Here is a 23,649-nt window from a genome sequence, read left to right on the forward strand (position 1 = left end):
GAGATCGGTATATCGTAAATCCAAAACGAGGGGGGCCAGGAACCAGCTGCCAACTTCAGGTGTTTGAAGAAGTGCCTACATGGGATGAAGTGAAAGAGTGGCAGCAGGCGGCACCTTGGCAAGAAAGAGAGAAGTGGAAGGACGATGGGTGTAGACCAAGACGTGTGGATGGTGTCATTATAGGTCCAACTGGTATGCCTGTGTTACCCAGACACCTACTTAGCACAATGGCAAGGTTGATACATGAAGGATCACTCATGGGTAGGGACGCCATGATTCTAGTGTTCAAACAGACTTGGTACAGTAAAAAGTTCAGGAAAGTAGCAGAGTCCCTCTGCCAGAGGTGCCTGTCATGTCAAAAGATGAACCCAGGGAAGAGGACTGTGGTGGAACTGGGGAAAATTGGGAGGTCCGGGGGTCCCTTTGTAAGAATACAGGTTGATTTCATCACCATGCCCCGTTGTGAAGGGAAACGATATGTCCTTGTCATGGTCTGTTTATTTTCAAAGTGGGTGGAAGCTTTCCCGACTCCCCAAAATGACGCAAAAACAGTAGCTAAGTGTTTATTAAAAGAACTGATACCTAGATTCGGGGTTCCAGTCACTATTGAATCAGATCAAGGCTCACATTTTCATAATGAAGTGATCGACGAACTCTGTAAGGCCTTTGGAATTTCACAAAAGCTTCACTGTGCCTACCGTCCAGAGGCTTCTGGAGTAGTGGAACAAATAAATGGAACTATCAAGAACAGACTAGCAAAACTGTGTGATGCAACTAAATTAACCTGGGTGAAGGCCCTGCCCTTGGTCCTGATGGGACTCAGAAGTATTCCTGATCGCAAAACAGGCCTAAGTCCCCATGAAATCATTATGGGAAGAGTGATGAGACAAGCATGGGTACCAGGAAGCAGACTGTTGAGTATTACTGATGATTTGGTGCTTGAATACTGCAAGAGATTGGGTGACCAAGTGCGTTCTATCTCTCGCCAGATCGGAGAAGACGCCATCCTCAATCCAACGACTCCTCTCCACAAACTGGTCCCAGGGGACTGGGTGAAGATAAAGAAGCATACTCGGAAGAGCTGCCTGGAGCCAAGGTGGGGAGAAAAACGTCAGGTGATCCTGGTAACTACCACAGCAGTAAAGTGTGCGGGAGTTCCACGCTGGGTACACGCCAGCCACACCCAGAAGGTACCACCAGACGAGGAGCCTGAAGCAGAAGGGCATCCAGCAGAGGACTCTGCAGGAGCCAGACCGGAAGTAGCTGACGACGTACAACCCAGTACCAGTCGAGCTGCAGAATCAGCAGACGTTGGCCCAGGAATAGTTGATGACGAACTACCAAGAGTCCAGCCTGCTGAAGGGGTCCAAGAAGCTGAGCCAGAAGTAGCTGAAGACGAGCTGCCAAGCATATGGCCAGAAGAGTGGATTCCATTGATTGATCTCACTGAAGACCCAATTCGAACAAGTGAACGATTACAGGAAGGTAGAGAGTGGACTAGTGAGGAAAAGCAAGGCACAGGCGAAGAACCTCAGAATCTTGAGATTCACATCAAAACTGAGGAAGGAGAAGGTCAGACAGGGACAGAGCACGTGATTGATACAGAACAAGTGCATAAGATTGAACAAGTGCCCGATACTGAACAAGTGCAGGATACAGAGCAAGTGTTTGATACTCCTCCACTGACTCCTGATATCGGGAAGGGACAGACTAGACATAGTGTAATAGTTCGAGCAGAAGAAAGTCCAGAGATCGAAGTGCTTAAACAGGATCAGATAGGAGTAGAAGAACGTGTTCAGGAAACAGAATCAGAAACACTTGGAGAGCAAACACAAAATTTACCTGAACAAGGCCAGATTAGTAACCAGGCAGAAGAAATAGATGCGAGCCCTGGTATTAGTCAGATAGAAGAAGAAGAAACTGAAACAGAATTACCAACAGTAAATGAGAACAAAAGGGCAAGAGAAGGAAACGAAGTCCAAGTACCCACTAAAAGACTTAAGAAAAGAAAGCATCTTGAGCCCAGGTTCGTAAAGAAGTTAAGACTAAGGATAAAGACGGTAGAAGAAAAACGTGCAGAAGAAAGGAGAAGTGCACGCATAGCTAAACAACAAGAGGATACTTCCAACAGAAGGAGTGATTGAATAAAAAGACAGAACAAAAAGTACAAGTCACCTGAATGGACACTTGTGTTGGAAGAACTTGAAGATCTTGATATAACTGACGTAAGCGACGGAGAGCCCGTCCCTGAGTACTCTGACGAAGAAGAAGACGAGCCACCGTGAATTTGCACAAAGTAAGCTACTCGTGTAAAGTCACAAAGAGGGGTCGAGAAACTTCTTCTGAAGCCTAAAATGTCTGATTCAAACGTGAGTGGTAGACCTAGCCGCAGCTGTTGCAAAACATGCTGCAAGGTATGTGTTTGTAGTGTAGTTGTCCTGATATTACTTTGGATAGGACTAACAATCTTTATACCCTTTGCTGTAAGTAAAGATACTAACATTGTCCCTACTGAAATTGTAAATACTGACAGTGAGGAGCTGACAACACAGAGTGTAGCAAGACATGAGAGAGCACTGAGACAAACAAATCAAGACTTAGAAGCATCAGATGAGGGAGGACTACATTATCACGGAGTTAAGAATAAGACACACTTAAATGTTTTCGCAAACTTGTTAATACACTATGTAGAGACTATGGAAATTGAAGATTGCTATGTCTGCATGAAGCTACCTACCTCTGTAGCTGAAGGCGTGACATACCATCACTTGCCGTTGACATATGGAATCTCCTGTAGTATTTTAGCTAGTTTATTCTACAAAAGAGGACCGTTACAGTACTATTACTCTAACAATGACGTGATCTTTTCTGAACTTCCTATACGTGGGAACTTGAATCCTGTACATACAAAAAGTGACGTAATACGATACATGGGAGACTACTTTCTGACTATAGGTAACATTGACATAGCGGACGCACACAGAGATAACTTGACTTGTTCTTTGCGTGAGCAGGAAAAGATGTTCCTGAACATGGCAGAGAAAAGGAGAATTAAAATACAAAAGAAGGCTAATGACGAAAGTCAGAAAAGGCCAAGATGGGCAGAGAACATGGAGGGCACCTCAACTGGTGGGGCGGGTCCTGCTCTGTTGCTGGATTTTGAAAAGAAAGGCAAGCTATGTCTTCACCGCGAGAAGACTAGCTATTATAATAACATTTTCATTGGTTCCAGTGAATGCGAACATAATTACAAGGTAATTGGAGGTTGGGGTTTCAAAAATGGGTCAGAGCCTGTGTTTCCTGGAATTTATTATATTTGTGGGGACAAGGCTTATTTCAAATTGCCGGATCACTGGTATGGAAGCTGCTATTTTGGCATTGTCTTCCCGAAAATATACCATGTGAATGGAGTTGCTGGAAGCAGTGAAAGTACTAATGGCTTAGTGCGTAGTAAAAGAGAAAGTATAGGTGAAATTATGGGTAGTATTTTCAGTGCACTGATACCTGGAGTGGGAGTGGTTCTGAACACTCACAGAATTTGTAAATTGTCCACTATAGTGGATGTATTGTCTACTGAGACAGCTCATGGATTTCTGCTGGTCAACACCGAAATGGTTGCGATCAGATCAATGGTTTTGCAGAATCGACTTGCTCTTGATACCTTATTGGCGAAAGAGGGCGGAGTCTGCCGGATGTTGAAGGCGCAACATTGTTGCACTTATATTCCGGATAAAAGTGTACAGCTCAAAAGATACGTGAAAAACATTACTAATTTGACAAAGGAACTCAAACCACTCGAGGTTGATAGTGCCTGGAAGAGACTGGTAGATGGTCTCTCAAATGTAGGTCATTGGCTTGCTAGTGTAGGTAAAAGCTTATTGTTTAAGGTACTGATGCCAATTGGAATTATAGGTCTCATCCTATTTTTCATATTTGTCTGTTGTAAATGCCGCAAGCGCACCAAAAGGCATGAGGTGAATGCAAGAGGGGTGAAACGAAGTGTGGATGAGCTCGAATTAGAAGAGATGAATAATCAGATTTATAAAAAGGTGAAAAGTTCTCACCCTACCAGAACTGAAAGAGAAAAGCTGGAGCGATTGCTGGAAGAAATAGAGCTGTATAAAGTGTGAGAGAAAGTTGGCATCTGGTTCCATTTATTTTGTGATGATAGTAAATATCATCAAAGAGGGGATTGATGAAGCAAAGCTTCGCATATTTTGCGGCTTGCCGAAGTCATGAACCTCGTTTATGTGTAACAAGGTAATAAGTGTACGTCTTACTAACGTTTATATTAAGTTTGAATAAGGATTAAGAAGCTTGCCTATGTGTATTCCTAATGAATTTAATCAGTGTCCGTAAAATATGGCCGCCGCTTGTATTTAGTTACTGCGCATGCGTCAGCCACACTCACGTGTCCTGACGGGTCTGCAGAAGTGGAGGGAAATTTATGCGCATGCGTAATACATAGCTTTGCCAATCATGTGGTACTGCTCGTGCCACTGCTCTTGTGTATGTATCCTTGTAGCTAACATTTAAACTGCATAAGTATATTTCTTAGTGATAAGTTGAAAGTGTAAACCCTGTGATGTGTTTTCACACTGTTATTTCTATGTATTAATTTGTCTTTGCTTACTTTTCATGTACCGCGGGGAATGGGGGTCTGACTGCACAAAAGCCATCTTGGAGGTCCCTTCTACGCATGTGCGACTTTCTGGGGCACCGACAACCTTGGCTGATGGAACTCCGCCAGTTGGCAGTGATGGGCAAGATGCTCCTGAGAACTGACCTGCAAACTCGGCTGGACGAAATCATGTGTCCCTATTCTGTTACTTTGTACAATTGTCATTGTATTTCTGCGCAGTTTCTCATGGGAACCCCAATCTTGCTAGGCGGTACCCAAATATGTAAAGTAGGCATCTAAATAGAATGTTATGATTGGTGTGTTACCCAAATCCTACCTACCTTATGTGGAGTAGTGTGGCTCACTGGTTAGAGGCGGCAGGCCTGAGAGCAGAGGTCAGCCCGGGACCAGGGTTCAATTCCCGACGCGGCAGGGTCGTGGACCTTGGTCAGCGGACTCGATAATTCTCGCTTCGGTGCTTACTCTAATCAGGGGTTCCACTCGGCAACTCTGGGCATTAGCTTGCCTAATCTCCACAACGGCCCCACCAATTCCGGGGATGCCTGGCTCCACCTTGGGGACTCCCAGCAACGGACCATCCCACAAGGAAAGCCAGGACGGGTTCCCCAGAGTTATACAGCGCCGGGACGCCCCGTTGCTGGGGCAGCTGTGCGCTTTACAAGTATACTACATTTACATTTACATTTACATTTAGGACCAATCCGAATTGAGGGATTCTGACACTTTGCAACATTGGGGGGTGGTACACCGTCCCAAAAGAGTATATCTACCCTGGGTTCACCTAGGGAAATTGTCCGACTTGTCTGGTTTAGCTGACCTGTCACTGACCCATCGTACTCAATAGGTGACTGAAGATACAGAGCGCTGCGGAGCACTCTGTCCGAAATTGACCATAGACTAAGGTTTTACTGAACCTTAAAGTGCTGGCAAGCACTTTGCTGGGAGTTCGCTGACCCAATCGGGGTCTTGATCGATAGCTGCAGAGAGGGTGGAGCGCAGGCGTTGCTTCCAAACTGCGGGTGCGGTCCTGTCCTGAGCGGTCCTGTCCTGAGGGTTTGCTGTCCTGTCCTGAGGGTCCTGTCCTGATTCCTAATCGGAGGGTATCCTGTCCTGTCCGGGGTGTCCATTCTGCACCTTCTGTCCTTTGAGGGGTATCCTTCTTGAGGGTTTCCTGTCCTTAACTGACCCGTGGCCAGGGTTTGGTTTCCACACCAGTCTAGGTAAATACTGCTCTAAATTCTTTAAACTTGCACCTTTCTATTTTTTCTATCTTTTGCTTTAATAAAGAGACATCTTGCACCTGTTGATTTTCCATGCTTTTGCCGCAAACTATTGAAACGTAAAGTCATTTGCATAATTTTTCTTAAATATGTTCCCATGTTACCCTACCTTTTAGAAATCATATTTTGCATTGCATTTTGTCATTTCCTGATATGGTCTAGAACGGCCTTACTTAAATTTTCTAAAGATTTCTTGCCTTGAATGCATAGCATATTTCGTTTGCATTTCATTATTGCATTTTAAATGATTACCCTGACTTTATTTCTCTATAGTTATGTACTTTTTATTATCTTGGTTATTGATTGCCTTATTCTTGTAAGTCTCATGTTAGAAGATAACGAACTTTAGATAAACATTTTAAAACTTCCAGTTGTCCGTGGTCATTTACAACAGTATTGAATGTCATTTGAATTTGTATTGGCTGCCTTTCCTTTTACAGCTAGGCTCCTGATCCATTGAAGTCATAGGTACCCGTGTCGGTGGATGGTAAGTCGGGTACACTGAGTAATAACAGTAGGGAACACACACAATTGGTAGCAGCCCGTGAAGTCGCCCTGTCAATGAATAGTGTGAATTGAAAGTATATGGGCCCTGAAGCCGGAAACGGCGGAATCATTGGCTGGGTGACCTCGCGCGCTCTATCAGAAGCCATAGCAAAGTGGAGGCACTCCGGTCAGAGCGGAACGGCATCTGCCGGGCACCTTGTGTGACGTCACATAAGTACATCTCAGAACGTTCTGAGATGACACTCATGTGACACGGTACAATAAACATAGAAGACATCTTGTGTTGATATCAAACAGTATCACATGCACAATGTAATATCGACATTACCATTTCAACATAAAAACAATCTCAACAGTGTGTAGTGTTAACGTTCTAGTTCGTAGCGAGCGGATGACGTAGCACGTACGAACTAGAACGCGATGGATATGCGCATGCGCGAGCGGCTGTTTTGCGCCACAGAACGGGACAGAGTGGCACGGAGCGCATCGGAGCTCAGTCGCCCGGCGCTCTTCCAGTGATTGTATAGTTAACCAATAAAAGTATCTCCAGCCCACACAACGATTCCTGTTGCTTCTTTCAAGGGGTAAAACACCAACATCACAGTGGCGACGAGGAGTGGGATCTCCCACACACCAACCCCTGAAAAAAAGAGAGCTAAATTCTTCGGTGTGTGGAGGTGCAGGAGGAACCTGGTGAGTGCTGAGAGATCCAATCTGCCACCCACACAGGTGGACACAGACAGCAGAAAAGCACTGGAAGAGCGCGGCAGTGGCAAGCAAATAAGAAAAGGAGAGGCAAGGGATCAGTGTTCACCACATGCCCAGGAACCAAACTGCGCCACTTCGAACACAGAAACACGGTAGGAGAGGGGCCGTACCACAGCTAGGCCCTGGCTGAACAAAGTGGACGAGGTGAAGGGGGAGGAAGAGAACCCCGCACCAGCACGTCACAAGAAAGAAACGCCAGCGTGCCAGGCTGCCCCAGGAACCAGGGAGGGGACGCTAGTAAAAAAATTGTAAATTGATACTTGTATAGCGCACTACTCACCCGCAAGGGTCTCAAGGCGCTTGTACGAATACCGCTGTGGAACCCATCCTGGCTTTCCCTGTGAGGTATCCACTCCTGGGCACCCCCAAGGTGGAGGCTAGGCATCCTTAGCGTTGTGGGGGCCGTTGTGGCGATTAAGCAAGCTATTGCCCAGAGTTGCAGAGTGGGACTCCATGATTGGAATAGGCACCGAGGCGAGAAATATCAGGTCCGTGGAATTTTTGAGCCCAAGACCCGCCGAGGCGGGGAATTGAACCCTGGTCCCGGGCTAGACCTCTGCATCAGGGTCTGCCGCACTAACCATTGAGCCACACTTCTCACCTGGTGCTAGTGCGCCAGGCAGCCCCACGAACCAAGGGGGCGAACCGGAAGAACAACCCAAGATGAGCAATCAGGCTTCCTCACTCACAGCGCCGGTTCCGTTTCTGCCCAAGCCAGGTGAACCCCAAATGAAATGGGAGGACTGGAGGGAGTACTTCAAGAATTACCTAGAAGCATTGGAAGATGAAAACGGAGAGGAATTCTCTAGTGCGAGGAGGAAACGGATACTCCTACACAACTTGGGCCCTGAAGGGATAAGAGTATTCACGAACATAGTACCCGCAACTCGACAAGCGGCAGACGTAGATGTCTTTAAGCATGCCTTGGAGGACCTAGAGACTCACTACCGCCCGGCAGTATGTGTCTCCATTGATCGCTTCAACTTTCAACAGAGGAAACAGGGCGAAGGAGAGTCCATAGACGACTACGTCGCAGCCTTACGTAGACTGGCGATCACGTGCAAGTATGGAGCTTCACAGGACGATTTTATCAAAGACCAAATTGTGATGCACACCACCAATAAGACTGTACAGGACAAGTTGTGGGCGCTCGGAGAAGCGACGCTAAAGGAGGTGATCGCGATGGTAAAGAAAGCGGAGCTTTCGAAGCGTTGTGCTGAGGCAGCAAAAAGAGAAAATGCACAGAGGATCATGGTCAACAAAGTGGACGACGCTGAGGCCTCCGGGAGACACAAAATGGCGCCCAGGGACGGTAGAGGAACCAACAAATGGGTGGGAAAGCCAAGCCAAGCGAGGAAGCCAATTGCCGACAGCAGGTCCATGTGCTACAGGTGCGGCAGCACAGCACACACAGCCCAGGACAGGCACTGCCCAGCATTCCGTGCCAAATGCATGTTCTGCGGACTGATAGGACATTATGAGAAGGTTTGCCGCAGGAAAGAGAAGAAGTCGGTGGTAAAATACATAGCACAATCGCAGCCAGCAGATGAAGAGGACGAGGAAACAAACGAGAAGGACCAGGTACTATGCATTGAAGAACAGGTGTTGGGCATAGACGTCAAACGCTCCGATAAACCACGTGCGGACATGCTAATAGGGGGAGTGAAGATCTGGATTGCAATAGACTCCGGATCCCCATACACCATTGTTCAACGGTCAGTGTGGGAGGAAGAATTCATGCCCCGCCTGGGTCCCAAACTAGAGCCACCGGATATAAGGCCAATCTCGTACACCAACAACCTGATCCCCATGGTAGGATACAGGAGCCTGAAATTTGAATTCAGAGGAAGGACCGCGACATGCAAACTGTACGTGGTGGAGAAAGGCCCCTCAGTTTTGGGATGGAGAGATCAGGGGGACCTAGGGATCAAACTAGACCCCGGAGGCAAAGAGCAAGTGCTGTTGACGGACAGCGACAATTGGCCGGACCTGGAGAGAGTAAAAAGGAACTTTACCAAAGTGTTCGGAGGGACGGTTGGGAAGCTGGAGAAGTTCATGCACAAAATCATACTAAAGGAGAACTCCGGCCAGTATCCCACAAAGGCCGCAATGTGCCCAAGCGGTGAAAAAGGCAGTGCAACAAGAACTACGCAGGCTGGAAGAACAGGAAATAATCGAACCCATTGACAGCTCAGAATGGTTGGCCCCCCTAGTGGTAGCCAGGAAACCGAATGGCAAGGTACGCTTGTGTGTGGACCTCCGCGAGCTGAACAAGTTGTCATGCCCCGAGATCCCCGATGTGCTGTCCCTTTAAGAGAAATCCCTACAAAAGCTTCCAGAGCCCTTGGAGCGACGCTTTACGTTCTTGCGTCAAGCTCCGTTTGCTGCAGTTCCGTCTTGTTTCCCGTTTTGCCTGACTTCCTGTTGGTCTTTGTGAGGACGGGTTTTTCGCCGTCCTACGTTTCTGAGGCTTTTTCCCTGCTCCCCTTGTTGTTCCGTTTCTTACACCTTACACTGAACCTTCTTTTTTACATCTGCTCCGCCCGACGGCCGGGTTTGTGCTCCGCAGTCCGGCCGGGCAGCATTTCCGAGTTCCCCATTACCTACCTGCTCCGCCCGACGGCCGGGTTTGTATTCCGCCGTCCGGCCGGGCTACATTTCCCCGCTGTTAGCCCAGACCCATACCTGCTCCACCAGACGGCCGGGCTTGTTCTCCGCCGTCCAGCAGGAAACATTTTTAGGTATTTAGGTTTGTTTACCTTTACTCTCCACCCAGCGGCCGGGCCTTGTCTCCGCCATCCGGTGGGTTCCCTACATCTATTTTTCTTCCCGCATGTTTCCTCTTGGCCGTAATCAACAATTACCTTCACTTCCGGTGTTCCTGGCCATCCCCAAAGAGTGTGTTTGGGGGGACTTGCGTGGACTCGTGAGGGGCGCAGAAGTCTACCGCACAACCCAGAATCACGGTAACAGCGCTGTGCGCTACACTTATGTTATTGAAATATTTCTCTACTTCGACCTAATAGATATCTGTTTTGTATCTTAGACTTTCGAATATACAGGGGTGTTATCTTCAGATTCTTGCCCAGTCCACTTCGATATAGATGATCATTTAGGAGCCTTCTACAGGTCATCAAGTAAGAGCTCTACAATTGGAACAGGATTACACATGCCTACAGCCAATATAGAGTAGTCACTATTGTTTCTTGTTCTCTTACACTAGCTCGAGCTGAACCTTGCAACTACTACACATCTGTTCTACAGCATAGCTTAAGACATATTTGGTATGTAATACTCATGTACTACAATTAGTTACCTTTCTATGTGTATGTTAACAGTGGTTAGAAAGTTTGTATATTCTTTCAGCTCCCACATCCAACAGAAGTCCTGGCCGTGTGTATGCCCTTTCACGCAGAAGATTACAGCCAAGCTTATATTCTTTCCCCATCTTTCCTTGTTTTGTCTCCCTGTTTTCCCCTGGCGAGCCTCTCGGTACTCTAGTGTTTGATAGAGTCGGAAGGCCGTAGGGGAAGGCTGTGGATTATCTTCGGATCGCTGGCGCTCCTGCGGAACCTGCCTGGAAATCATGACACAAGTGCCTGATAGTTGAGAAATTTCCACTGCCCCGAATTGAGGAGATGTTGGCCAAAACGAGAGGAGTGAAGTGGTTCTCAACTGTGGACCTCACGTCCACCTATCATCAAATTGACTTGCATCCGTCTAGCAGGAAACTCACGTCCTTCATAACGCCTTATGGATGCTATCAATTCCGCAGGATGCCCTTCGGATTGGCGTCGGCTGCAGCGGTGTTTCAAAAGCTGATGCACCGTCTATTCAGGGACGTTGCAGGCATCCAGTATTTCCAAGACGACATCTTAATAATGGGAACAGATCGTGAAGACCATGACAATAAACTGAACAAAGTACTAAGTGTACTGCAGGAGAAGGGTCTCACGGCTGAATGGGAGAAATGCAAGTTAGGAATGACGTCCGTCACCTACCTGGGACACGAAATAGGTGGACAAAGGATCACTCCCAAAAGTGAGAACGTGAAAGCCATCTGTGATGCCAGTGCTCCGGTCTCCAAGGATGAAGTGTGGTCATTTCTTGGGATGGCCGAGTACTATAGTAAGTTTGTCCAGCATTTTGCCACAAAAACCTACAAATTGAGACAGCTAATAAGAGACAAAACAGCGTTCCTCTGGGATGATGAAGCGCAAGGAGAGTTTGATGAGTTGAAGAGAAACATCAGCCAGGCGGTGCCTTTGCATGGATATGACCCAACAGGAAAAACGATCCTTACCACCGATGCCAGCGAGAAAGGCTTAGGAGCGGTCCTTGCGCAGGAACGTGAAGACAACACTGTGGAAACTCTTAGCTTTGCTTCCAGGGCACTGTCACCCACGGAATAAAAGTTCAGCGTGATTGAGAAGGAAATGCTGGCTGCCACATGGGCCATGGGAAAGTTCAGGCAGTTCCTGTGGGGCACGAGGTTTCGTTTACAGACTGACCACAAGCCTTTAGTCAAGGTGCTCACCTAAAGTGGGCATGCCACAGCCACCCCGCGTATAGCCAAAATGACTCTTAAACTGCTGGAGTACACGTATGACGTAGTGTACATACCAGGTACGTGCAACAAGGTAGCTGACTATCTGAGCAGGGCCTCAGCCATGGAGGATGCGCCCATACACATAACAGAGAACGAAGAGATGGTGGCGGTGATGGAGGACACGGAAAGAGCCATCAGCAAACAAGAGTGGACACTGGCGTATGAGGAGGACGAAGACATCCAAGAGGTCAAGAACTGCCTCATCAAAGGGTGACCGGATAAGAAAAGACTGAGAGAGACACTCGGGAAATTTTATGAAGTGCGTGAGGAGTTATCAATGAGCGATTCAGGCACCTTCTTGTATCGCGGTGACAAAGTAGTGCCCCCAGAGAAATTAATCTCCACCCTCCTGAGCCAACTGCACGAAGGTCATCTTGGTATTGTGAAGACCAAATCGAGAGTGAAACAAATGTACTGGTGGCCGGGAATGGACGTCCAAGTGGAGAGGCACGTGAGAGACTGCATCCAGTGCCAATGTGCAGACAAAGTACTCAAACCGTTGAGACCAGCGTTGAGAAGATTCGAGCTGCCCTGCAACCCCTGGGAAGAAGTCGCAGTTGACATCCTAGGGCCAGTATTGGACAACCAAGGTACTGCAAAATACTTATGTGTGTTGGTAGACAAATACTCCAAGTGGCCGGAAGTGAGGGTGCAAGAGGAAATGGACTCTGATGTGGTGATCAAGTTCCTCACCTCGGTGTTCTTGAGAGAAGGAATCCCTCGAACCATTTTGACTGACAACGGCCCGCAATTTACATCGGATAAGTGGCTGCGGTACATGGAGAGAAATGGCATCAAATCCAAGCACACCTCGGTGTATCACCCTGCAAGCAACGGACAGGTGGAAAGATTCAACCGAGTCCTCATGGGTTCCATACAAGCTGCCATTATGCAAGGCAAGGACTGGGAAGCAGAAATCCAGAGAATGCTGTGGGCGTACAGGATCACCCCCTCGGCGACGGGGTACAGCCCTGTTAGAAAGGCGACCCCGGGGGAGGCAGAAGATGTCTGACTGACCTCCCCTAGGTCCACCTCTCCGTCAAGAAGTAGCCGAGCGTTACCGAGAGGCCTCCTGGGTGAGGGCCCTCTCCTAGGATCGTACAGCAGAGTAACCACAACACTACAAATGGACACCACACCAGAGGTCGAGTTCGTAAGCTTTATCAGAAAATAAAGGTTGCTGGTTCTCAGCGATATGTACAAGTAGATTGAGGGGTCTGTAAAGTCTCGTAAAAGGGTCAGGGTAGCAGGACAGTCTCGGTTGGGGTGCATGAAGGGATACCCTGCGCACAGCTCTCAATCCTCGAGCCGGGGGTTCCGAGAGGTCGAGCCGCGGCAGCGCCAGCAGGCTCTCAAGATGGTTCAGCAAAAGTGGGCCGCGGCAGCGCCAGCAGGCTCTCAAGATGGTTCGGCAAGGGTGGGCCGCGGCAGCGCCAGCAGACTCTCAAGATGGTTCGGCACAGGTGGGCCGCGGCAGCGCCAGCAGGCTCTCAAGATGGTTCGGCAAAGGTGAGCCGCGGCAGCGCCAGCAGGCTCTCAAGATGGTTCGGCAAAGGTGGGCCGCGGCAGCGCCAGCAGGCTCTCAAGATGGTTCGGCAAAGGTGGGCCGCGGCAGCGCCAGCAGGCTCTCAAGGTATCCTCAGGTTACAGGGAAAATGAGTTCTTCTGGTGTCGGCCGTGACAGCGTCAGTAGGGCTTTCCAGTCCAGGATATAACTGACGTCCTACTCCGGGTCTGTCCCAGATATAGCACTGGAGTCCTTTGATGTCCGGACTCTCGCGCCTGGGGGCCAGAGGGGCCGGGAAGATGGTGTCCAGACACCTCGCAGGGGGGTGGAGCCAGCACTCAGGGATGCCGGGGGCGATCAATACCAGGCGTCCGGGGACGGCTGGAGGCCCATCGAAACTCCCCTTCCTCCGGGATCTGTCGAGTGACCACTCAACCACCTGGGTAGATCTTGGCGCCTCGATGTCGGGGCTCTGCTGGGGCCTGGGCCGGGGCCGAGGCCACGTGTTCGTGACGTGGTGGGCCCAAGATGGAGTCGGGCGAGGCCTCGTGCTCAGGACGTGGTGGGCCCACGATGGAGTCAGGCCGGTGTGGTGGCCCGTGATGGTAACCGGACTGGTACTGTTGGTGTGTGCAGGATCGGGCGGAAGGGGGCGCCCGAGACTCTGTGGAGGGCCAATGTCGTCCGGGGCCCGCCATGCGGGAGGGGTAGGACCACGCCATGAGGCCGGGTCCAACAAACCCCTTCCAAATCTGAAGAGGCAGACACCCGTTTACAAAAGACAATATAGTGTGGAGAGAAAAAAACATCACCAGTAAGTGGTCCCCAGCTGTGGTCCAGCACAATCTGGAGAAGGCCCAGAAAGTGTACACCGAATATTACAATAGGAGAAGAAATGTAACTGAAAAAGCGCTGGAAAGAGGGGAGTGGGTGAGAGAAAAGCAGGCTGTACTCAGAAAGAAAGGAGAAAGCAAGTACAGCCCACCCCTGCAAGTAGAAGAAGTAGATGATAGAGCAGCGTTGCTCAGTGACGGCAGAGTGTGGTCCCATGATCGCATGGCGAAGATCAATAAAACCGTACAGTGGCCAGTGGAAAAAGAGAGTGAACTGCAAGATCGGAGACAGAGGAGTGATGCAGCAGGAAGGACAGTAGAAGGTGAAGATCTAGGAGAGGAAGGAGTGCACGTGGAAAGAGAAGACCCAGAAAGGCCGAGTGTAGAGGAGGCAACAGCAGGAAAGGAGATGACGCCCAAGAGAAATTAACCGGGTCCACGGAGAGAGGAGGTAGCGAGTCCCTCGCCTGGTGCCCCTGAACCCTCCACACCGGTAAGACGCACGCGTGCTGGTAGGGTAGTCGTTAGACCAGCCCATCTCAGAGACTTTGAATGAGAGGACTACTGGACTTTCTTCGCATTTCATTATTGTATAAAAAAGGGGAGATATGTAGTGTTAGCGTTCTAGTTCGTAGCGCGCGGATGACGTAGCACGTACGAACTAGAACGCGATGGATATGCGCATGCGCGAGCAGCTGTTCCCACCACAGAACGGGACAGAGTGGCACGGAGCGCATCGGAGCTCAGTCGCCCGGCGCTCTTCCAGTGATTGTATAGTTAACCCATAAAAGTATCTCCAGCCCACACAACGATTCCTGTTGCTTCTTTCAAGGGGTAAAACACCAACATCACACAGTGCTGTGTTGGGTTTTGTGTTTGTGTACCCTTCATTTGAAGTCTTCTGTTTTTCTTTGCAATGTTCTATTATGTAACACTTTTCTCTCATAACGTAACTGGTTCTATTGTACAGAGCTCTGACACCTTTGGGTAATGTCCGCGCTTTATAAAAATGCACAAAAGAAAAAAAAGAAAAAAAATACATGAGATCCCAAATGCTTGACCCCTCATTGAAGTTGTCCCATCGAGCAGTATCTGTCCTCTGCGCATGCGCATTCTTTTTCTTCCGTGACCATGCGCTTGGGCAAGCAGTGTCTGCTTCCTGCGCATGCTCAGTCTTCCCTCCTTAACCGCAATACAGGCTCGCGAGCGCAATCTTTTCTCTGCACATGCGCACTCGGTTCCTCCGGAAGTTTAACAGTGTGCCGGAAGTAGTCGTCGTGATTTCCGGATACGGAAGTCAGGTTGATCCCCTACCTGAATATATCCTCGCTCTGGGGGCGTCAACGCTCCTCGCACGTTTTTCCGGGTATTATTTGGGGGCGCCCCTGACCGAGGGAGGACGCCTCGGGGGCTCGGACTGACCCGGCCCGTCCAGCGTCGGTGCCTCGGGGCCAGAGGTAAGATAGGGGGGGCTTCGTTTGTGTTCCTCTCTCTGCCCCCCGAGGGCCCTCCAAGAGGCGCTGCTCTCGCCTGCCTCCAGCGGGTCCTGCTCGTGGAGGGGGCGCTGTGAGCCGCGCCAGTGCTTGTTTTTTTTTTCTTTTCATTAGGCTTTATTCGGAACAAAAAAATGCAATGGCCATAAAAGCACATAAAATGTCAAACAGTATTACAATAACCGGCAAAAATCATGGTAGAAATGTACATGAACAGAATACATAATTAAAAAATCATGCTTTTCCTTGTCCTAATTGCTGTAAGAAGGCATGTGGCGGTTGTTGATAGAAGGCAGCCCTGTGTGCTCGTGCGAGGCTCTGCTACAAATGGACCCCCTGCCCTCGGTCCCCGGAGCGACCCCTTCGAGTGATTCCCCATTCCACGCAGAGCGGTGTCTGCCGCCGCGGTGGAGCCGAGGAGCTCCTCAGTCCGGCCCTGGCGGCTCCGAGGATCCGGGCCACGGTCAGACTCTGCTCAGGGGTGCATTGCTGTCCTTCCCCTCTGCCACTGGTGCACATGGTTCACACAGGGCATTAAACAACACGTTACATTCATCAATCCACTCATTCATACAGTGTACACATAACACACATACTTACACTCGTTAATTCATGTAATCCCCTGCACGTGGGCACTGCCCTATCAGAGCTTGCCTGTGTCACACATAATGCATTGAATGTGTGTTGTGTCTTCATAAGGAGCATTAGAATGCTCACGGCGTTTGTGGGGACACAGACTCCGAGGCTGGTTGTGTCCTCCCGTTCCTTGTATGTCGGCCTGCTTACGTAATACGTGTTAATAAAGGTCATGTATTTGTCTTCTTTTAATGAGCACAGCCACATGACCAGTACCTATCTCGGCCTTCAGTTATCAAGTGCAGATATTGAGGCTTGAAGCCTGGCTCGGCTCGAGGTCCTGGTGGAAGCTCGAGCCCACAACAACCTTCTTTCTGCCTTCACCCTCCCTCTACCCAAGGCTTGGCGTCACAGCCGGGGTGTGCCAACTTGTGTATCTGGAGAACCAGGCTCGAGTCTCAGCGTTGGCTCACCGTCCTGTGATTCTGGGCCAATCACTTAATTTCCTTGAAAAAATGAATGTGACCTCGTGTAATGTAACGGGTGCTCATGTAAATACTTCAATACCTTCGGGACGAGTACGCACTATACAAAAGTGGCAAAAAATGCACATTATACTGAGCGCTGTGGCGCCCGGGATTGAAAAGCTAAACTGCATTGGCTAAATTACATTCTTGCCGTACGTTTTTTGTGGACATTTGGGTGAGGAATAAGCAGCTGTGGGTTTCTACAAGAGCACTCGAAAATAGCTATTTTGCATTTATTGTGGATATAAAAGAAGGAGAAATGGAAGTTTAAAAAAATCTCAGAATTGCAGTTATTTCACAGAAAGGTTACTGAGATGTGTGGGTGTGACCCTAGCAAGGCTGCTGAGCGAGCTGAATAAAAGGCCTCAACCTAACATTTAATTCATTAGCTAATCGTTAGGTGAGAAATCAGGAAAAAAATATGACATGGCACACTGCACTACGAGTGCAATGGTACTGTTGATTAAAAGGTTGCATGCAACAGTTACGTGAAAAACACAAATCATAACGGTTTTCTGCTTTGTGCCCAATAAAAACAACGATTTCAAGCGGGCCCCGCCATGGGGGTTTACAAGCCTCGAGGGCTAAAAAATGTATTAGCAACAAACAGTGAGACAGGGTGATCTTTTGTACTTGTGTGGGTAAATGCACTCTTAAAGTTCAGTTCTTTCTATGAGCTGGAGACTAAACAGCGTGGAACTCTGCCCATCACTTTAAAGCTTTAGGACCCTGTACTATAGTGTTTCCGACTCAAATAAAAAACATCCAAATTGCTGCAACCATATCTTTAAGGCCAGGAACTGCTGCACACTTAGCATTCCACTTTTACTGAGCGATAAGGAGAAGATGTGAAAGCCCAGAGAGATGCTGCATCCCAACTCACACGAGGTTGACAATCAAGGCATCCCTAATATAGACTGTTTACTAGGAAATAGAAGAGCTGTGAGGTAGAATGCTGGTGAGAGGAACAACCGCATGTTCTATGCCTTGCAGGAAGGAGAAGCAGGGAAAGAGAAAGGTTAGTGTGAGCACGTTAACTTGCAACTTGTATCTCTTTAATTCATATCTGCTGTGAGGGTTGGCCAGCACCATACAGCCCAAAAACCAAACCTCGCCAAACAAACATGGAGTAAAGGAAGAGATCTGTCATAGATTACTGGACCATTAGGCGAACTTTGGTATAGTCCATTCACTGCACGTCTGAAATATCTTTCCCAGTTGTTCTTAAGCTTTTGACTTATAAGGAACCTTACTAAATCTCTACAGGAAATCAGAGACCCCAAGACTTTATCTCCCCACATAATTCTGAAATCTTCAATTTCCTGTTTCGTACATCAACGCCTTCTTTTTTTACATTATTTCCACTCTCTCCTTCTGCTCATACTTCTTGTCACCTCACTCCCTTCACCACCCCGTCCCCAGCACATAACACACCAGAACACGACTATTGAATAATAAACACTTTGGGTCTGTTAATATTTCAGCAGCTTTGTAACGCCATCACACCCTTTCAATAAAATTATATTTGGCGCTTACCACCTTTGTTCGGAGCAATCTGCAGTGATGCCAATGTAGTCTAAACACCTTAATGACACAGTTATAGGCACTGTGAGAACCATGCACTGCCTTCTGGCTCAACTCCAAATCGGTTATGTCCTGTTGGGAGCACCCACCCACAATCTCGACTCAGATACCTACAGGGCATGAGGCCACAGCACAATATTAACGCACAGTATGAAAAAAAATCTTCAAGCAAACAATGTGCTGGTAAAAAATAACTGCTGTTAGGAAAGCAAAATAAGACAAATGTGAACATGCGGTTTCTCACCAACTCGGATAACTTAATTTTGATTAAATATTATTGTTGAACTTTGGCTCTACTTTCCCTAGACTGCTAGGGGTAGCGCTAAGCAATGTAGCTTTCAGACCCCCTCAAGAGTGTGTTGAGGACCCCTGAGGGTCTGCAGCCCGCAGGTTAAGGATTTTGTTTATCAATACAATGTGACCGTTTCATTATATCTCACAACAAGACTCCAATGTGGGCTGATAATAAAATGTCAACCCCAACAGATCTCTCTACTTCTCTTTCCCTCCAAACAGGCCGCCTCAGTTTGCACCCCACATTGCCACTCTACTTACACAACCACTAACCATCACTTTGCTACAAGTGTGACAATTCAGACTGAAGGTGGCCTTCTGAAGAGAGCCCCTGCATGTATTTTTTTTATACACAAATTAAGCATTGGGCCTTTCCACAAACGTTGGATCATAACCACCACAGGCCTACTGAATAGTGCACAAACTAACCATCATGCCTACAGTTATAAAATTAAAAACCTGTTCAGAATTGCAGTTGACAAAACAGATGTCAACTCTTCTCTAAAGGGTCAAACTGATTACAGTGAACATCCTCTGTCTACACTCAGTTTTCCAGAGGAAGTGGGGTGGAGAGTAGGGGGCGATCAACACACAACCTGTGCCTGCCATGGTAATGTGTGCAGTACAATCGCACTGTCAGTGGAAGCACACGTCTGCCCAATCAAATGGTGTACAGCGTAAACCAACAATGGCGCGGAGGCTACGCTCCTCTCTATGGTACTTCTAAACGCTCTTTTTTGACCTTCTAAGGACTGATATTATCTGTGCAGGGAAATCAGACCTAAAATGAAGCCCAAAGTGCAGACAAAATAATCGGTATTTTAAGTTAATATAAATAAAGATATAAAATATCACACTAAGAATCTGCTTTATCACAGAAGAACAATGAACTTTTTTTTATTCCAAGTGAACAATGTGCATAGGCTTTGTGCAGTTATTTCTGTAGTTTGGAGTAAAATAAGAAATTGGGCAAAACTGACCCGACGCACTTCCTCCTGCTGTGGTGGGTAGTAGAAAAATGTGACAACAGACTAATGGATGATGCTTGATAACTACAAGCCCATCTTTGATTTCGTATCAAGTAAACTTGTTTTGGTAAAACAATAGTCTGGAGAAATACTTACACCTGCTACAAAGTCCATGCTTAAAAAATTGGGAAAATTACTTTCCACAGGAGGGCAAACCATTTACTGTTGTGCGTATGGAAATATTTCAGCATGTCAAGTAAATGGGAATTCACACGTTTTCCAGTAGTATGCCCTAGAACCTGTCTGCTGCGTAATCTGGAAATCTTTTGTGAATTCCGAGAATGAGTAAGGTGACACCAAACAACTTTGTAACCCTACAGGCGTAGATTGACTCATTTGTTTGTGAATTGGACCTGGTGTCTGTAATGTCAATGCTTGGGACGGCACATGGTTTATATTGCTATTATTCTGTCTCTCATGGCACACCTGCAAGAATTGATTTACATCTGCGAAGTTGGTGCAATCATTGCAAAGTTCTTTGACTGAAAGCTAAAACATTCAAACCTCACTCGGCTGCGACAGAATCATTCTCTGGCATAGCTCCATGATTGTGGGCCCCTTTCACTCGCTGTCTTTTGCATGCTCCTCCTTTCCTATCCAGCCTCACTCCTCTCCTCTTTCATGACAACATATGTTAGTTGTTTTTTAATTTCTCCTTTGTTTCTTGCTATATTTATTTGATTTTCTGGACCCCATTCATTCATTTGTCTGTTAAATGTGAACCCTACTCACACCATATGGGGTCAGAGTACATAATAAAAAAACATATTTCAAATATCACACTGCTCTTTTGCTACTCATATGGTGTAATACCCCTCAAAAACGTGTTGGGTGACACGTGAATGATAGATCAAACTTGTTGAGTGACACACAAAAGTTAGATATGCCTGTATAAATGTGCTGTGTCCAGTAGAGAATGGGTTGCAGGTCATCTGTGTCTGCCCCTTGCATCCCAGGGTTCCAGGCCATCGGCTATCAGATCTAACCCGGCCTGCAAATGTAGGGTGCCTATTCACACTGATGGAGGGTAATGAGTAAACTCTTCTGAACCATGCATTTAAGGAGGTGTTGTAGAATATGATATACTTTAAATGTAAAATAAAAAGTATAAACACCAGTTGATTGAGTACTGTTAGTGCCTTGAAATACACCAGATAGAAAGGCAGTGCCCACTTGAGACAGGCCCTGCCCTAAGGAAGTGGAGACTGTCTCTATTAAGAACGTTTACGTTGGTTTCCAGAGCAATATTCTGGAAGTGATGTACCAGTGCTAATGGGTTTCAGGGCGTGCAATCTCCTTTTTATGAGTAAAAAGGACATGTATACACAGACACATTCACTTTATTTTAATCCAATGCATTATGTTCTGTAAGAATAAATGTCAGTTGTATGTTTATTAACAACCTTTTCATATTTCACACTTTTCATTTTCATCAGGTCATCTGCCATTTCATTTCTCCATTTTGATGGTATTTTGAACACAAACCAAAGATGAGTTGCGACAGAGAAGAAAGCAACATTGTTCACCGCCCAGGTATGGTGCAAATATTTGCTGTTCAGGTGCAGAGATTGATTATTAAGTGACCCCCTCCAAGCTTGGAAAAGTTACCCTTGGGCTGGCTGTCGTTGGGCAACTTCTAACTTTAGCAAAGCTACACCTCCTTCTTTGGTGTTAGGCTTCTAAAGATGGACAGTGAATGTCGTAATCTCTGTTTAGAAACCGTGTAAACACTCTGAGTGATTAAATCCCCAATTGTCCACTGCTACTCTCCTGAGCATAAACATGCCACTTGACCTGAGAGACCATTGATGCTGCTGCTTATTGTGCATGAGATGCCATTGATTGTTGCTTCTGTAACATGTAACCACACTCATTGCTGCCTCTATTTGTGTGAGGAACGTCATTTTTGTACCAATAGGACCTAGGCCCCTGTTCTGGCATCTGCTTCTGCATCCGCAGACACACAAAAATTGCATCCCGTAAACCAAGATCCATGCAGTCACTCTATGCAACGAACCTCTGTTCTCAAACAGAATTGGCCTACCCTCGCCACTGGCGGCCATGAAGGGGCTCATCTTCAAAGGGTACCCCAAGATTCCTTACAGTTATGGTGGAACTTGGGCAGTGGCCCAAAGTGTTCGACCCCCATGAAGAGGGCCAGATTGTTGGGAGAGGGGAGAGGAACATTACCTATCCTTTCAGTGTCCAGTTCAACCATTTGACATGGATTCTGAAACTGCAGTCGAAATTGCTGCTTGCCCAATCCGTATTCCCTTACAGCCTCCGTTTAGGCTGTGTCATTAGCAATACACACAAAAGACCCGTTCAATTAATTGCGTTAAGAGTTACGTGCATGTTAAACACGGTAGGGCTCAGGGAAGAAACCCATGGTACCACAACAATGTACAGAATTGATATTTTATTGTGAATTTAATGTTCATTATTTTAATGATATGCAAATGAATTTTGCAAAATGTATAAATTAATGTTGTTAAAATAACACTTTCCATAAATAATTTAAATGGATGTTAAGCATAATAAACTGCAAAATTACTTTTTAAATATTTGAATAAATATTTAAGTGTAACTTATATAACAAATGTAATCAAGTAAATTATTTTTCTACTGTTAAACATGTAATTATTTTTTTAATATAATGTTTTGAATTTTTTTGTTGAAAATAACCTCGCATACTCCTGAGGCGGAAAGCCGGGAGCGGACCTACTTTTTAAAATTGTATCACTTGTGTCACGATATACTTGAATTGTGTTTTTAAAACTTGCACTTACCCCCCTGGCATCACCAGAACTTGTCTGAGATTCGCCTGCACAGCGGAATTAGCGCTGTAGCGAACACCACGCAAACAATCCAATCCAGCCGCCATTGACGGCGAGGAACGAGGCCACGCCTACCCTTAGGCCACGCCCACACGCCCATCTGGTATAAAACGCGGAGTAAAAACGCGCCACACCAGATAACCTCGCATACTCCTGAGGCGGAAAGCCGGGAGCGGACCTACTTTTTAAAATTGTATCACTTGTGTCACGATATACTTGAATTGTGTTTTTAAAACTTGCACTTACCCCCCTGGCATCACCAGAACTTGTCTGAGATTCGCCTGCACAGCGGAATTAGCGCTGTAGCGAACACCACGCAAACAATCCAATCCAGCCGCCATTGACGGCGAGGAACGAGGCCACGCCTACCCTTAGGCCACGCCCACACGCCCCTTTCTCACCCCTAAAAAAATGTGCAATCACCGGACGCGCAGCGGGCGCGCCGTCAGCGCGCCGAAGGCGCGCCAAAGGCAAGTCCGTCTGGGCCCGTCCGGGCCCATACGGCCTCAGGCCTAGACACTATGCCCAACTCGCAAAAGCGTATATTCTACTCCCAAGATACGCTTCGAGCCTGGAACACTAACAAACATCCCCAGTGTAAATTCATCCTCAAGGAAGACACCCCTTTTACAGGATGTATCCTTTGTAACACGACAGAGTAAACAGAACGTAGTCAGGCGCTGCGTTTCGGCCTTTTGAACTGCAGGTCCCTAGTAAAACACGCTCACGAAATAAACATCCTCGCCCAAAACTCTATGCTAGACGTACTGTTTCTGACCGAGACATGGCTGACCCCTAACAGTGATTTCGATATGGTCAATGCAGTCCCACCCGGTTATCAAATCTGCTGCTTGAACAGACCGGTCGGCAGAGGTGGCGGCTTAGCCATACTCTACAAAGACCATCTTAACTGTAGGATAGAATGTGGAACTGTCAAAGACTGCGAAAACTGTAACTTCACTTTCCAGATCTCGCCAACTATCTCACTATCGGGACTACTAGTGTACCGACCGCCAGGTTCGCTAGGAGATTTTTCCTGCACCCTGATGGATCACATTCTACTAAAAACAATTACAGCCTCCAACTTCCTTCTCCTGGGGGACCTTAACCTGCACTTCCTAGACCCGGCGGATAATATCGCAGCTAACCTACTAGCAGACCTTA

The 23,649-nt window shown here is 47.3% G+C and overlaps 1 protein-coding gene across 1 annotated transcript in view; it reads left to right on the top strand.

The window, feature by feature from the left end:
- The first annotated feature begins 15,430 nt into the window (after positions 1 to 15,430).
- Positions 15,431 to 23,649, top strand: part of LOC144770926 (uncharacterized) — a 66,693-nt gene continuing 58,474 nt past the window's right edge. Inside the window, exons 1-2 of the mRNA XM_078655747.1 lie at positions 15,431 to 15,603; positions 21,085 to 21,181. Of these exons, the coding sequence (XP_078511873.1) occupies positions 21,139 to 21,181 (43 nt within the window). The 5' untranslated portion in view covers positions 15,431 to 15,603; positions 21,085 to 21,138. The remainder of the gene's footprint in view (positions 15,604 to 21,084; positions 21,182 to 23,649) is intronic.

Source organism: Lissotriton helveticus, chromosome 7, assembly GCF_964261635.1.
Source record: "Lissotriton helveticus chromosome 7, aLisHel1.1, whole genome shotgun sequence".
Lineage (NCBI taxonomy): Eukaryota > Metazoa > Chordata > Amphibia > Caudata > Salamandridae > Lissotriton > Lissotriton helveticus.